Here is a 16,732-nt window from a genome sequence, read left to right on the forward strand (position 1 = left end):
GTATTTTTAGTAGAGACGGGGTTTCACTATGTTGGCCAGGCTGGTCTTGAACTCCTGACCTTGTGATCCGCCCACCTTGGCCTCCCAAAATGCTGGGATTACAGACATGAGCCACTGTGCCCAGCCGGTTCCCAATTTCAAATAAGAAATATTTAAGCACAAAATATACTGAATTATAAGGCGTATTAGTAAAGATGTCTGATTTTGGGGAAAAAAAAGCCTGTGTAACTTTACTGCCAAACTTACCAAATGTCGAAATTCTACCGAGAGACTCCCGTTGGAAGATTCTTCAATAGACATGGCTTTGACATTAGTTCCACAAAGTACAAATCTTCGGTTGCTGGAGAGGAAATCTTAGCTATTTACATGGTCTCAGGTAAAATATATTTACAAGAGCAGCAAGAAAGTTTCCACAAAGTAAATGTCTTACCTTAGAGTTGAAACATTCCTGTAAAACCAAGAAGATTCTTTAAAATAAGCTATTTAATAGATCTAGGAATAACTTTCTATGATAGTTTATTTTATTTATTTATTTATTTTGAGACAGTCTCGCTCTGTCACCCAGGCTGGAGTGCAGTGGTGCAATCTTGGCTCACTACAACCTCTGTCCCCTGGGTTCAAGCGATTCTCCTGCCTCAGCCTCCTGAGTAGCTGGGATTACAGGCATGAGCCACCGCACCCGGTCTCTATGATACTTTAAAGGATAGTATATAAAATTGATTTCAAGTTTTTATAGTAAAATTTTAAATTTAGGATACCACTGAATTTTGATAAATGTTTGAACTTCAAAGTCAAATATTTGAAGTACATTCATTATATAACGTTAGAGAAGTAAATTTAAAAGTTCAAAATTATTCTATAAAATAAGAGCTATTCATTTTTAAAAGTCTTACATTTGGAATTGTAATTCAAAATGAAATTAGAAAACTTACTTGTCAATTGATGCTTTAACCTTTACCTGATAGTTTAGTTCTGGCAATTTTATTAGTAGCCTGGAAAGAGATATCAATAAAAAAAATCAAAGATAAAAATTAAAAGTATTTAAAAACCCTTTTATATATTTAAACATTTAAATATACTATGAAATATGCATATAAATAAACCTTACATTATCTACAGTTATATGTTAGTGTGTTTTGGAAATGTATAATGCCTCTTTAGTTTGCCATGTAACTAATGTTGACATCAGTCACTTAATAGCATTATTGGCAAACATTTGGAAGTGTTTCCATATTGCTTCAGTTGATGTTTGCTGGATAATACGTTGGCCAGGTCAGAAAAAAAAGCTATATATTTTGGCTAAAGCTCAAATGTGGGTTAAATGTATAGATATAAAAAAATTCTTATATGGCTTCATTTTATCCTCATATTACAAAAAAAAAAAAACACTTTGTAAGCTTTAGTGGTAAGTGTTTTATGGTGAACATGCTACGACAGAACTCTAGTAAAATATGGAAAATCCCAACTCAAATACATTTGAAATCTTTCCAAACACTATATTTAAGTAACAGCAAAAATGTTCATTAAAAAAACAAACTTCAAATGAACAAGTAATTGAAGTTCAGTATAAAAATTCCTTTAATTCCTTCTGGTGTCAGCCCATCCTTTATTCTTTTGCTTTCTCCAACTCCTCAGATTTCTGTCCTGTGATGTAACCTACCTGTGGGTTCAGTGCAGTTTCAGAGATAGTCATTCAATCCCTCACACATTCATTCATTTACTCATGCCCTCATCCTAAACTTTGCTCATTTACTCAGCATGCACTGAGCTCCTCATATTTATGCAGTACACCCTTAGGTACTAGAGAACTGTTGTAGCAAAGACTGCAGAAGGGAGAAATGTGGACGTGGCTCTACATAAAAGGAGGGAGTCCAGGCACACAAATGGAATATAGAGAATATGGCGATAAGCAACTCACTGGCATTAGAGAAATGAAATCATAGCTCATGGGCAGCCCAAACAAAAGGGTGGGTAGAATGTTGCAAGGCTCTTTAAAAGTCCTGTACAAGGCACAAGATTGGTTCAGGATCTGGAGTATGTTGAGTGTGCAGTCATTGGTAGTGAATGGTGAGAAGGGGGCATAGTCACATAAAATCAGGCCAGATGTTTTTCCTCTCCACCTTCCTTTTTATACCACTTCAGGAAGGATCTGATTCACCGCAAGATGCTGACAAGTCCCATGGAGTTCAAGGTCATTCTTCCTTTTGAAACAGGAGGATGCAAAAGCATGGCAAAGAGGGGTTTTAGGAAAACCTTGAGTAAAGGATCACCTATCAAGATGGTGGGGAATAGGGTACAGAGGAGGAGGATGGGTACCCAACAGGCAGAAGAGGAAGACAGAGCCTACAACCAGGGGCTAATGTTCTATGCCCCTGGCAATCAGTTCACACAACATGCAAGTGGTGCTGATTCAGAATACCTTTTCCACTTAGAATTTTTTTGCTAGGCAATCCCTACTCATCTCCCCTTTTGTCCCAGAGAGCATCTTAGACTTACTATATCATCTATAGGAGTGTCTCAAGGAAAAGTAGAATGTCCACCACTTCTCCATCTTATTTCACTCTCCTCCGAGTTATATAGAGATGTCGGAATGAGGAAGGAACAACTTTTGAGAAGAATGCCTATTTTTTTATTTTACTTTATTATTCTGTTTTATTTTTTGAGATGGAGTCTCGCTGTTGTTGCTCAGGCTGGAGTGCAGTGGCATGAGTGCAGTGCACTGCAACCTCTACCTCCTGGGTTCAAGCCATTCTCCTGCCTCAGCCTCCCAAGTAGCTGGGATTACAGGCATGCGCCAACATGCTCAGCTAATTTTTTTATTTTTAGTAGAGATGGGGTATTGCCATGTTGTCCAGGCTGGTCTTGAACTCCTGACCTCAGGTGATCTGCCTTCCTCAGGCTCCCAAAGTGCTGGGATTATACGCGTGAGCCACCAAGCTTGGCCAACAGTGCAATTTAAAAAGGAACCTAGCCTCTGCCTTTTGTTTTCAGTTCTTAAATCTTGGTGCAAAACTCATACAAATAAACTGATTAAGAATGTTAATGGTGTCTTAAAAATGCAAACCGAAGACAAATGCCTTCTCTTTAAAAATGGAGTTCCAATAGTGATATGTGATCAGCAACCCTATCATGGAACCCTAAACTGCTCTGTACCATGGCATCACCACCTCTGGACCCGTTAGTCTGTGGTTTCAGCTTTCCAGAGGTGACCTAGTGATTAGGCCTTTAAAACTTTAGTTCTTGGAGTTTCAGGCATGGTGAGAATCTTTGAAAGTAAGAACTCAAACTCATTGTTCTCAGCATCATTATGGAAAACTGTAAGTTTTGATTGCTAATGCTAATAGAAAGGATCAAATTCACAGAGAAAGCAACAATAACACAAAAGTTATGTCTTTAAATCAGGTACACAGTAGGGATATATGGAAAACTGTTGTATTGGGAGTTTTTGTGGAAAGTCTAATAAGCCAGTTACTGGGTAATCTCAGGAGATGAATTTGCCACTATGTTGCCCAGATAGGATATTCAAAGCCTTCCAGAATCTGTCCCCAGTCTGTCCTCTCAATTCTGTCTCTTCCCCGTTCCCCACGATTACCAGACAGAGCCAGGAAGCCATTATTTCTGTATTCTCATTCTCCTACAATCCTCCACCCCTCTCCCAATCTCTCCAGTCTTTTCTGAAGTCAACCTTTTCAGCAATTAATTTCATTGTGCCTGATATTATGATTCTATACTTCCAGGCTAATATCCCTCACGTTCTCATCTGCACTGTCATGCTCTTGACAAGCAGGGCTCTCATCTTCACATTTCTGTGGGTATTTCCCAAAGCTCAGAGCTGGGCACACAGCAGATGGTTCAATAAAGAACATCTGAATGCAAGCCACAATGAGAGAAATTGGCCTTGATCATCCAGAGACTATAGCTCCACAAACACACGAAATAGTAGGAGATGTTTTGCCTACCTTAGTTTTACAGTGAACTGAATTAGGGTTTTAAGTACCAGCGGCCTCTGAGGGTGGGTTGGCATACATGGCTGTCGCTCAACCACAAATGAGCTAGATGAAAAGGAAATAAAGCGCATCATTTGAAAACACTGAAAATATTGAGACTGAAAACCACAGAGGAACAGGATGCTATCCACTCAAAGTCCAAATTTTCTACACTTAGAAGATATTCAAACCCCCAATTAAACTCAAATCTTTACAATGACTTTTTAGAAATCATTTAACAGCAGTAAATGATTCTTAATTGTTATAATTGAGCCATGAATAAAAGCCCCAGTCCATTTAGTAATTTTTTTTTCTTTTGAGAAGGGTCTCCCTCTGTTGCCCAGGCTGAAATGCAGTGGCACGATCATAGCTCACTGCAGTCTCAACCTCCTGAGCTCAAGTGATCCTCCTGCCTTGGCCTCCTGAGTATCTAGGACTATAGGGATGTGCCACCATGCTTGGATACACTTTTTATTTTTTTGTAGAGATGGGGGTCTTTTTATGTTGTCCAGGCTGTTCTACAACTCCTGAGCTCAAGCAACTCCTTGCCTCAGTCTCCCAAGGTGCTGGGATTACAGGTGTGAGCCACCATACCTGGCTGAAAATAAATTTCATGACTTTTTTTGGACTAAATATTAAGATTTCTGGTACATATTAGTATTTTTTTCTTTAGCTTATAAACATGAAAATGTTCTGCATCCTTCATTTCAGGGATATGCACGTAAGAAAAAACCCTTGAAATTTTTTCTAAGATGTGAAAACTGAGCTGTAGGTGAGTGACGTGACTTAGCTTGTGGAAAACTGAGCCAGTTGGTGAGAGAAGTGTTGATGAATAAATAGTGAAGAGTAGAAATGCGGTTTCTAAAACTTTCTGGGGTTCTATTCACTTCTCCCTGAAGCTCGTTGTTGAATACTTCCCTGCCACTCTTCCACCTAAACACCAAAACCTTAGGAAGGGTGTTCTTACTTCACAGAATGGAGGATGCCATTGATAGCACTTCACTTACTTCTTGAAAAGGTTGTAGATCAAGAAGGTGACTCTTTCTAGCATGTGAGTTCTTTGCATTGGAATGGGATCACCTTCATATGTCATTTTGGTAGATTGCTCCTCTAGTTTCTCCAATTGCCTTCTGAGTTGGAAAAGACTTTCTGCCAATAGTGTAAAGCTATTGAACAGCAAATAAAAATCAAAGATAGTTTTTCCACTTAATAATAAAAAAGCATTGTAACAATGGGTCATAGTTAATAAACATTAAATTATTAATTATTAAATTAATTAAATGAATCACTTAATTTGATTTAGGTTAGTGACAGTTTTTATTTTTATTTTCCTAACCCATTTTTTTCTTGAATATGCATATGTTAAATGTTTTCAACGTTTTCTCATTTAAACCTTATATGTCATCATTTATGAAATTTTATCAACATTTGGAACTAAATCCCTTTTAATCATTCTTTGTTTAAGCATATTAAGCATATATATGTTAAAAATGTGGCGCTCACTAAAGGGCAAAAAAAGAGCAAATTTAAAGTCATAAAAAACATGCTATGATTAATGTTTTCTTATGTAAGCATACTGAAAGAAAAACATATGAAACCGATCTTCCCACACAATATATATTTTTACAAGTCCTAAGTATTAGCCAAAAGTGACCAATGACTCTCTTTAGAGTAAGGTATATTTAGAAATGCTTGCCCCTGATAACTGCTTGGAATTTTATTCACTATGTGGTGATCTCACCCCAGAAACGGAGGTGGCAGTGTGGGCCAGAAGCCTAGGAAAGAGTAAGATTGAAATGGACATGGAAGGGATTTCCAGCTACAGGAGACAGAACATCTTATCAGACTTGAAAGTCCACCTCGCCATACAGTAACTCTTTCTGCTTAAAGTATTCCACATATAAGACTATGGCAAGAGTGGTTGAATCCCTGCTGATTTTTGGTATGAGCTCCATTATCGGTTAAGATCTTTATTGCTCCCTTTATTGTTGTTTTCACAACAGAGTACAGTGAGTTGGAGAATCAAAGTGTCTTCCCAAGGAAAATCAATGTTTTAAAATGAGTCAAACTCCTTACATTTCTTGACAAGTAGGCCTGGCAGGGCAGAGCTTTTAGTGAGGGGCTCCCCAGTTACTACATATTCCATTGTATTGACTTGTTCTCTTAGGAAGCAATTTTAGATTTTAACTGAACAGTTTCTTTCTTTTTCATATTTTCCAATTGTTCCTTCAATCAAATAGTTTAATTTTGCATTTATGACATGGAAAACCCTATGAACATTTTAATCTTCTAATGCAAAGGATAGTATCTACATTTCATTGCATGTGTGTGTACATAGATTGGGAATGCCAGCTTGTATTAACCATTTGTGATTTTTAAAATTTGACACATAAAAATTGTATATATTTGTGATATACAACATGATGTTTTGATGTATGTAAACATTGTTCAATAGTTACATCAAGCTGAATAACATGCATTATTACCTCACATACTTTTCTGTGGTAAGAGCTCTTAAAATCTAGTTTCGTAGTAATTTTCAAGTATACAATAAGTTGTTAGTAACTACAGTCACCATGACGTACAATGGATCTCTTGAACTTATTCCTTCTGTCTAACTGAAATTTTCTATCCCTGACCAACATCTTTAACAAAAGAAATCACTATGTTGAAAACACAAAACTAACATTTAAAAGTTGAGATATCTATTTTCAAGATTTTGAAACTAGTCCTTCTTTAGTCTGTCCTTAAAGAAAGTATACTGCTGGTTTCAAAATTTATTCGAGTCTTTTAAGATTGATATCTTGCATGTGAAAATTAAGCATTCAACAGATGCTTTCCTTGATTTCCCCATGAGAATGAAAGCTAAGAATACTTATACTATTTGTTTTCAACTGTAGATTTCTCAGCTGCTAATAAGCCATCAATAAGCTGAATGAACTGATGTTGCAGTCTAAACCTGCATTCTCTGGCTGAGTGACACTGAAGTTTTGTATTTCCTGTGGTTTTCACTAGAAACTGCAGTCGATTCGTTTTACCAGTTCTGAAGCTGGTCGAGCCCGTTGTGGAGTGGACCCCCGATGCAGGCAATTTGCTGCCGCCGCTTCCAGTCTTGCAGCTCTTCTATGAGCATGTTGTTCATTAACAGGTCCGTCTCATGGATGATTTGGGTCATTTTACTGAGAGCCTCCTAAAAACAAAGGGGACTACTGAAGAGAGTTTCATAAGAAATAAGTCACTCAAAATTCAATTTACAAAACTATTTAACCTGGTAGACAAAGGCTTGGTTAAAATTTTGACCAAATATTTTACTAAATGCTAGCTTCTATTTGCCAGGCCTTTTCAAACAATTAAATTATTGACAATAAATGATGTCATGAGAAAAGAAGAATGGCCACAGTTTAACATTCTCATCATGTGTTTCAGCATAAATATATTGAATTTGTAACTCCTGTGGCAACAATATTGAGTCACAAAACTTGTAGCCACAAAACTGTATAGTTGCTTATTAAAAGGATATTTATATATGTAATTGATTTTTTAATAAAGATGATTACCCATTTATATTAAAATGAGCTGACTAAAATTTGAGCCTTTCTGTGTTAATTTTTATTAGGACTTTTTCCGGGTTTTGGGAGGCATAATGGAGAATTATAACTTTCAAAGGGCTAAGGGTTAGAAGATATGAATTTCTGTTCTGGCATTATTGTAAGCTATATGAATGTGAACAAAGTATTTAATCTTGCTGAAACTTGGTATTCTCATTTATACAACCAGTTGAATGAACTGAATTATTGTCAATGTTCCTTCTCTTTTTAAAATGTTATTCCTAAAGTAGAATAAGATGTCATGCATAAAAATATACAGCATAGATTTATTATGCATAAAAACATTAAATTTTTCTTGGATTAACTACTTGCATACTTAAAATCTGATATATAACTAAGTTTATAATTAATTTAGGGTGAAAATAAATGTTATACTTGTTTGTGCTCACCCAAATTCCTGCACAAAAAATTGAGCTGAACTTTTAGAAATGAACTACTGATTTATCAGTGACTGGTTAAATTTCAATTGCATTTATTTTTCAAGAGAGGTAGAAAAGTGAAAAGTGAAATAGAGATGTTTCCCCTCCTTAAAAATATTTCATTGAACCAGAAAAAAAGTTCTTGCTCTCCTTGGGAGAAGTTAGATTGAATATGTTCAGTTGCCAATGAACTATTTTGAAATCTAGGAAATTGCTTAACACTACGTCATTTCTCAGAGTAGAAACTAGAACACTTATTTTTCCAATAAAATTTTAGTAGTCATCAAATACTATATTAGTTATATATGTGCAGTGGAACCCATCTCAGCATATTAAGTACAGCAACTAAAACAGCCACGTCTGAAATACTGACAAATAAAAATCGGGTAAAATTTCCACCTTGAAATTAATGTTAGCTACAGTAAATGTGTCACATAAGCAAGATAAATAGGCTCTAAAGAGGTCCAGCATTGTAAACTCATGAAGAGAAGCATGGCAAACAGCGTGGGACTATTCCTAGAAACCTTGCCGTTTCTTCATTCAGTAAATGGAACTGATAAAATCTTACAGCTTGATTATTTTCAGTTAGTCTAAGTTTAGAAAAAAGGAGAAAAATAGGCAAAAGCCCAAATTAAAATTCTTCACTAACCTTTCTCTTGAAATCGAGGCTGTTAAGCATTTCCTGCAGTGTCAAAACTTCCTGATTCACCATGGCACTATTCTTGTCACTCTGATCTGCAAAGGTAAAGAGATCAGATTTAGAGTTTTCTCCAGGTCAAAGCTCCCTATTCCTGAAAGTCAAGTCAGCCTCAATCCACCATCCTAAAACTGCCCTGACCCGGAGAACTTATGTGGTAAGAGACTAATTGGGTTCACTAGAGGTGAGCTTGGAAGTCTCTGTCTGCTCATTTTGCCAGGAAGAATTACATCCAAGCATGCAAAAAAGGACCTCTTTATTTTACAGAACTTCAGGAAAGACCATTCTGCACTTGGTGCTTTGTGTTGTTTTGTTTTGGTGGTGGTGGACAGAGGAGATAAAATTGCTGTAATGGATGCCTTACTGGATACCTCCACATTAATTATATACTTGGTTATTTGGTAAAAGTAAGGAAGGCAGGGATCACCCTTTGTGCCCCTGATTACATCATATTTTACTCTCTGTTGCCTTCACCTACCCCTCCCTGCTCTGCTTCATATGCAGGTTTTATGAGAAACTGCCTGATAGAGTCACAGTCTTATCTACCTAGTCTCATGAACTAATAAAGACTAAGTTCTTTACTTTCCCCCACTTTTTTTTCTTTTTGTTTTTCAAAATGTGCTCGCCTCATCGTAAAACTAGCAGTGGGCCAGAGTTGTAACTTAGAAAAATATCTGACTGAAAAAAAAGATTTATCCTTTTTTACATGGGGATACATGCAATAAATAAACATTATATTATTTAATTTGAACATTAAACTTTATTGACATAGTGGTGGGGCTCAGAAAATGACACCCCAAAATAATGGAACTAAAGCAGCAGCCTCAAGGTCTCTCTCCATCTTCTGTCTCTCCATAGCACACATGAAGTGCTCGGAAGCTCCCTGATCTACCTAGAAACTGGACCCCTAAGAGGAACACAATTGCCTTTGATCCCTTCCCTGAAATTTCATTAACCAGAGAAACTTAAAACTCATATCACAGAGGAAAAGTCTGAAAATTAAACACCATACCTAGAGTCCAAACTTTGTCCCAAATCATTGTTTGTTCTCAGGTTCCAGTCAATTCTCCAAGAATATTATTTACTAAGCACTGCTTGAGCATTGGGTCCATTCATTAACTTTAAAAATCATTTGCTTCTACAATTCCAATCTCCCTTTCCCTTATGAAGAAGGGCATATAAGCATCTGTACCTCACTGGATTACTGGGTAACCACTCTCCTGCTATTCTCCCATGCTGTGCATGTTAAATTAATTTGCATGCCTTTTTCTCCTATTGATCTACATTTTATTAGTCCATATTCAATGAACCTTCAGAGGGTGAAGGGAGAAGGTTCCCTTTTTGCTCCTACAATGGCAAGTGTTTATACCAACCATTCATGTTCATGAAAAATGGGGGCTGGGAATGCTGATTTGACTTGTGTAATTGTGAAAAAGAGGCCCCAGAACAACACTGTGGCAAACTTCTCTACAAATTAGGACTAATCTCCAGGAACTCATTTCTGGTTGTAATGATTCACAAATTCACTAACTCCTAGATCCCATACATAGCAAAATCTTGTTTATGTAGCATTTTGGCAACTGAAAACTTCTTTAGCTAACCTTTCCCATCTTCACCAAGGATATAATAACTTGTTTCCCTTGTATTTTTCTTTTCACTTACTACAGGATGGGACAAACAAAATAAATATTTGTGGATTCAGGTGATAAAAATGATCATTTTAATTCATAATGGACATGAAGCACTGAAAAAGTGACTCAAATCATAACAAATTAAGTTCAAATAATCTAATTCTTAAAATTAGTAGTTTGCACATAAAATTTGGAATAAGGCTGCCTTCAATGAACATCACTTGATTAAATTTACAGTTGTTCTAAACCCTTTTAGGGTCATGGACTCCCCCTTTGATAATGAAACCCATGTTTGTGCCATTTCTTCTGAATGGAAAAGTTGTATGTACAAATAATTGTGAACATTTTGAATAATATTTCCTGGAAGTCAAAGCATCTTAAGCATATCAGGAGAAGAACCCAAAACATCTCATCTTCATGTATGAAAAGTTAAATGTTTGGCCACAATCATTCATATTTCCTTCAAGATACATTTTAGGCCAACATTTGAATAGTCGAAGATGATTCTGTAAATGGAAAGTTTATATCTGATTTATTTTTTTGAATTATTTTGAAATAATTTTAGAGGTACAAAAAAGTTACACAAATAGCAGAGTTCTCATATGTCCTTCACCTAGTTTCTTCTGTTCTCTTACATTAACATAGTAAGCACAATGATCAAAACAAGTAAATTAACATCAGCACAATTCCATCAACAAAACTAGACCTAATTAGAATCTTGCCAATTGTCCCATTAATTGCAACATACTTTAAACTATTCTTCTATTATTATTTGTAAATCTTAGGACTTGTAAATGTTCTCTTCCCCTTCATTTTTAAAAAACACCTAGTTGTAAACAATTTCAGTGTTTAACCACAGAAAAAATAGTAAAATAAATTGCAGTGACCTTACATTTTGACACTTATGCAATTACTGAAATTATGTTTTTGGAGACTTTTTGACATGAGGAAATACTTAAAAATAAAATGTTAAATGCAGTACACAAAATTATATACAATATGATTTCATTTTCTGAAAATAAATACATAGATGTGTATGTATGTGAACATACAGAGAAAAGGCTGGAAGGAAATATATTTTGACAGTATTTATCTGTAGATAGTGAGATTTCATGAGATTTTTATTTTTTTAATGCTTTTGCCTATATTTTATGCTTTCTTCCATGAAACACATTTCTATTTTATAATCTTAGAAAATTATATTATTAAAATACTACTTGTAATTCTCTGATCATGTTAGGCAATTATTATTACTTTTGTTTCTGTGATAATTATATTTTAATTCTATAGGAGAAGGTTTTTATTTTTTAGAGACCTATGCTGAAGTAGGGGTAATTCCTCATGCAGTTTAAAATGTATGTTGAATTGGTTGGTAATTTACTTGGAATTGGTTGGATATACACGGGTACATACACACACTCTTAAACACGCACACACACACATATTTATATGCAGAGAGAAGGAAGAAGCAAAACAAGAAAACACTCCCTGTATTTCCCTAGGCTCACTTAAGGAAGTAGTTCAAATTTATCAACTCTGTCAGTGAGAACACTCAAGATGCCTTTTTGTCTCTATGCATAATTATAGAAAAAACAAAAACTTACCCATTGTCTGAATTGTTTTATACCTGTAGTCAAATTCGTCCTGCAGGTCTTCTAAGTATTTGGTATCTTGTTCTGTCATCTTTTCACAAAAGAAAACATACTCACTCTGCTGTTACAATGAAGCATGTCAATCAAACAACATCATAAGTATTTTAAAAAACTGCTTGGTGCTTCCAATCTCTAACAGCAACCAAAGACCATAATGAACCCACACTTCTAAAGAGCTAATTCATATGGAAGTTGGATAATGCTGGAAGAACCAGATTGAACTTGCCCTTCCAGCTATTCATTCTTTCTACTTGCCTGGAAGTCTTTCAGCATCTACTTGCTCATTTCTTAATTACTTCCAAATGAGTCTATGCATATAATCTTTTTTTAATTGGAGAATATGAGTATTTTTGCCCTTTTAGAACTCTTGAGTATTTCATATAACTCTGTACTAATGTATCAATGATCTCTTTTTGCTGAAATGTTCATTTAAATATACCGTAGTTTATGACAATTCAGCTTAAATATTTTTTCTTTCTATTTCCTGAAATATGCCTATGCTTCTTCTGTGTCTCCTGTTAATCTGTCTTTGAGATTTTTACTTTACTTTTCCTCAAACCTGGTGATGTTTTCCTGCTCAGATATAATAGTAAATGTCAAGATCTCGGCTAAAGGCTTTTTTATATTATCTCCTTTAGTCTTCACAACACCCATGAAGTGGGTTATCCTCACTTTTACAGAGGAAGAAGCAGAGGCCACGAGATGTGAAGTAACTCACTTGTCCAAGGTCACTCAGGTGCTCAGTGAGAAGTTTGTGGGAAGTCCAGCAGTCTAACCTTGACCCCACCCTTAACCAAAAATAGACCCACTGCACTTCCTAGATTCAGACTACTGTACTTCCTTTTCTTCTTAGAAAAGTCAAACTTTCTACTGCCTGCTTATTCCAAGAAGTCTTCTCTAAGGAAACATATATCTACCACAACAACGCTTTCATCACAAATTTCAAATTTTAATCAGAATAAAATTTAATCCAAATTTTAAATTATTGGTTACAAAAAGTATAGAATTTGGAGGAAGAGAGTCTGAATTTGTGTTCCAACTCTATGACTTATTAGCTGCATGGACTTGGGCAAATGTCTTTGCATTTTAGCTTCTTCGCCTGTAAAAAGGGGTGTGGGGGTGGGAGGAGGAAGGACAACAGTATCTACTTCAAGGAGTTGTTATAAGGATTACATTAGTTCGACTGCTTAAAACAGCGCCTGGTACCAAACACATGCTTCATAAGTAGAAGCTATTATTACTCTTCTAATCCCTGTTATCTCATTCTCTTAATGACATTCTCCATATTTATAAACCTTAGAAAAGAAACAAAGTAGTAGCTATTGACTACACGATACACTGTCTACCCACCCGTAGTAATAACAGCTACCAAGTTTGAGCAACCTGTGCTGCGCCTATACCTTACATAGATTATCCTTTCAGCAACCTGCAAAGTAAACTATTTCCATTTTTCATGTGAGGAAACTGAGGCCCAAAGTCATACAATAATACATACTCAAGCTAGAATTCAAATCTAGTCTAGTTTAGCTTCAGTCTTTACTCTTTCTTTTCACTATACCCCAATACCACTTGCAGCATTTCACTTGATGCTAAGTTTCTGCAGAACAAAGTCCCATGGAAGGCTCTGAGCTCTAAACTCATGGAACCTACATGCATGAGAAAATGTACCAAAATAAAATATGATAGCTTTAAAGCAGAGATATACTGTGGCTCTATCTTTTGATCTCAAAATTAATTAAAAGCTAAAAGAAGGCAGTATCTTGCAGAATCTTCTAATGAAAAGTGTATTAAACCAATGCCAGATCTCTGAAAAGTCAATGCTATGGTAAGTAATTAAGGGACTTCTAGAGTATATTGTCATCAGTAATTGCAAAAGGCGAAAATACCCAGCAATAATCTTCAAAAGCTCTCTGAATGATCTGAGAGCTACATTCCAAATGTTCCATAGAGAAACTGAGGTTATGGCATAAGTGGGGGAATTACATTGATTGAAAAGCATTGCTTTGACTAAAAGTCAGGCCAGGCTTCCTGGAATCAGGACCTGGGACAGGGATCAGGTACAGAGGATTTGTTGAAGGAGTCCTCTTAGCAGAAAGGACATACAAGAGAGGGAAAGGGAAGGGGATGGAGCTAAGTGAGCATGTGGTCTTCACTTAGGTCTAACTTTGGTTTGAGAAACCCAGGAGCATAACATGCACGAAAGGTTAACCCCAACTTGAGGCAAGATGTCTGGCCTCTCTCCCCACAACCCCATGTCACTCAGTCATTGTCTGAAGGCAGCTGGAGTCTCCCCGTAGAGTCAATTCACCAGAGAAGCCATTAGCTGTCAATACTCAAAACAGCTGGGGATCCATGTACAGGCCTGGTGAAGATCTGCTCGGGGGTCCAAAAAATGTGGGCCTCTGCTGCATCCTGCTCCTCAGGATTTTAAAAGGAATTTGTGCTGGATACAAAACCCATCTGTGCACTTGATTAATGTGCTTAAGTATTCTTACTATAGTAAAATAATAATCTCCTGCCTTTACACACTTGCAGAGTGAGTAGAGCCCTTGGTTTTGACATTATAATGTGCCACGGTATTTTGTCCTAGGTCTGTCTGATTCCTTCTCACAGTAGTGTAAGCCCAGACTTTTGCATTCATGTTTTACTTGTTATGGAGGATCACTGAATCAGAAGTCTGAAAATAAATTTAAACCCTCTGCCTACTATTCAGATAATATATGGGATTGTTGATATTTAAATATTTATAGTTTATTTATTTTGATGGAATTATTATTTTTATAAATGGCAAGGAAATGAATGCTATGTAAGTTTTGGAAGGGAAATTAACATCCTATTTTATATACAACATGGCAGAAAGTCTTATTTAAGACATCTTCACTAGATCAATAAAATTGATAAATCTCTAGATAGACTGATTATGGAAGAAAGAGAAAACAAAATTTATCAATATTAAATGAGAGATATGACATTACTACAGATTCTACAGATATTCAAATGAAAATAAACATCATGAACAACTTTATGCCAATAAAACAACTTAGATCAAATGGACATATTTCTGGAAAAACACAAATTACCAAAGCTCATTGAAGAAGAAATAGATAACCTGAATAGCCCCATATCAAAGAAGTTCAAGTTGAAGCTAAAATGTTTCCCATAAAGAAATATTCTTATGTAAACATAGTATGTGAGAGATATTTATCTTATTAACAAATTGCCCTATGATTTCTGTATACACTAACTTTGGGTGCATGGGAGAATGGTGCATAGTTGTATGGGGACAGTAGCTAGCCTTTCTAGGTATCTGTATAAGATCACTTACCTGCACACTGTTTTTAATGGCAGCCACTTTGTGCTCCACATTCCTCTGTCTTTCTGAAACTGAAGAACTTTGTAAGGATTTCTCTAGAGGCCCCTGGAAAAAGAATGTCTTGAAATCTCACTGGTTTTGAAAAGGTTTATGATGAATGCAATACATACAGCATACAATTTGACCTGAGGTCTGGATCAATGTGATATAGATACTCTATAGACATTAAAAAATCATGCTGTAAAAAAGTATTTAATGACATAAAATTTAAAGTGTTAAAATTTGAAGACTAGAGCAGATGATAAAAACACCATATATAGGACAGGCACGGTGGCTCATGCCTATAATCCTAGCACTTTGGGAAGCTGAGGCAGGTGGAATGCCTGAGCTCAAGAGTTTGAGACCAGCCTGGGCAACATGGTGAAACCCTGTCTCTACTAAAATACAAAAAAAAAAAAAAAAAAAAAATAGCCGGGTATGGCGGCGTGCGCTTGTAGTCCCAGTTACTTGGGAGGCTGAGGCAGGAGAATCACTTGAACCCAGGAGTCAGAGGTTGCACTGAGCTGAGATCGTGCCACTGCACTTCAGCCTGGGTGACAGAGCAAGACTCCATCTCAAACCAACCAACCAACCATATACAAATATAAATATATATATGATCTCTATTGCTTGAACATATACATGTATGTATGTATAAAGACATTTGCAAGTACATGGACAGATGTATAGATATGTAAACTCAAGTACATGTGACTGGGAGAATATATACACCAAAATCTTACCAATGTGTTCTCTCTGAACAGTGAAATTACAGATAATCTGATGATTTTAAAAATTTTGTCTCTAATTCTCTATAACATCTATATAATTTTTGAAATTGTATAAAACCAATATATGTAATTTTTAAAATGGTATAACGAAACTACATCTAATTGGCCCTAAATTTAGAATTGGGGATTTTGAATCTGCTGGGATGAGATTTGTTTTTACTCTAGAACAAAAGGAGTTTATGAAAGAAAACATAAAAATGTTAGCCTGGTTAAGCAAAAAGACAGTTTCTCCAAGCAGAATGTCTTAGCTACTCTAATAATCTGATACTGGGTGTGTTCATTAGATAAAATGTTCTATAACTATTAGAGATGTAAGCAGCCCCTTCATCTTAAGTTGGGTGGGGAGCCATGGTTAGAAAGGTTGATAACTAAAATCTGCAGCAAATTCAGTGCAGTAACCTCAAGTAGAGCCCATGTCCTTGACTCTTGATCAGATGTTCTTCAGTATACCACACTCTTCCAATTGGTAAAGCCTTTATAAAATTCTCTTTCTCTCATCAGCCTCCATTATTTGTCTACCTAGTTGAAATTTAATAACCAGTACTTCTTCTGTGGTAGTATGTGTTACTAGCAAATTATTTTCAGAGTGACTTTGA

General features: G+C 35.9%; 1 protein-coding gene across 3 annotated transcripts in view; it reads right to left on the bottom strand.

Moving 5' to 3' along the window:
- STAT4 (signal transducer and activator of transcription 4) overlaps nt 1-16,732 on the bottom strand; it is a 125,811-nt gene that overhangs the window by 27,693 nt on the left and 81,386 nt on the right. For all 3 annotated transcript variants that reach the window (XM_055290069.2, XM_063644839.1, XM_063644837.1), the window contains 9 exons: nt 15,319-15,411; nt 11,946-12,024; nt 8,663-8,748; nt 7,025-7,176; nt 4,994-5,152; nt 3,960-4,052; nt 933-992; nt 431-448; nt 247-340 (listed from right to left, as the gene is read on the bottom strand). In XM_055290069.2, the coding sequence (XP_055146044.1) occupies nt 247-340; nt 431-448; nt 933-992; nt 3,960-4,052; nt 4,994-5,152; nt 7,025-7,176; nt 8,663-8,748; nt 11,946-12,024; nt 15,319-15,411 (834 nt within the window). The remainder of the gene's footprint in view (nt 1-246; nt 341-430; nt 449-932; nt 993-3,959; nt 4,053-4,993; nt 5,153-7,024; nt 7,177-8,662; nt 8,749-11,945; nt 12,025-15,318; nt 15,412-16,732) is intronic.

The sequence above is a fragment of the Symphalangus syndactylus genome, chromosome 8, assembly GCF_028878055.3.
Source record: "Symphalangus syndactylus isolate Jambi chromosome 8, NHGRI_mSymSyn1-v2.1_pri, whole genome shotgun sequence".
Lineage (NCBI taxonomy): Eukaryota > Metazoa > Chordata > Mammalia > Primates > Hylobatidae > Symphalangus > Symphalangus syndactylus.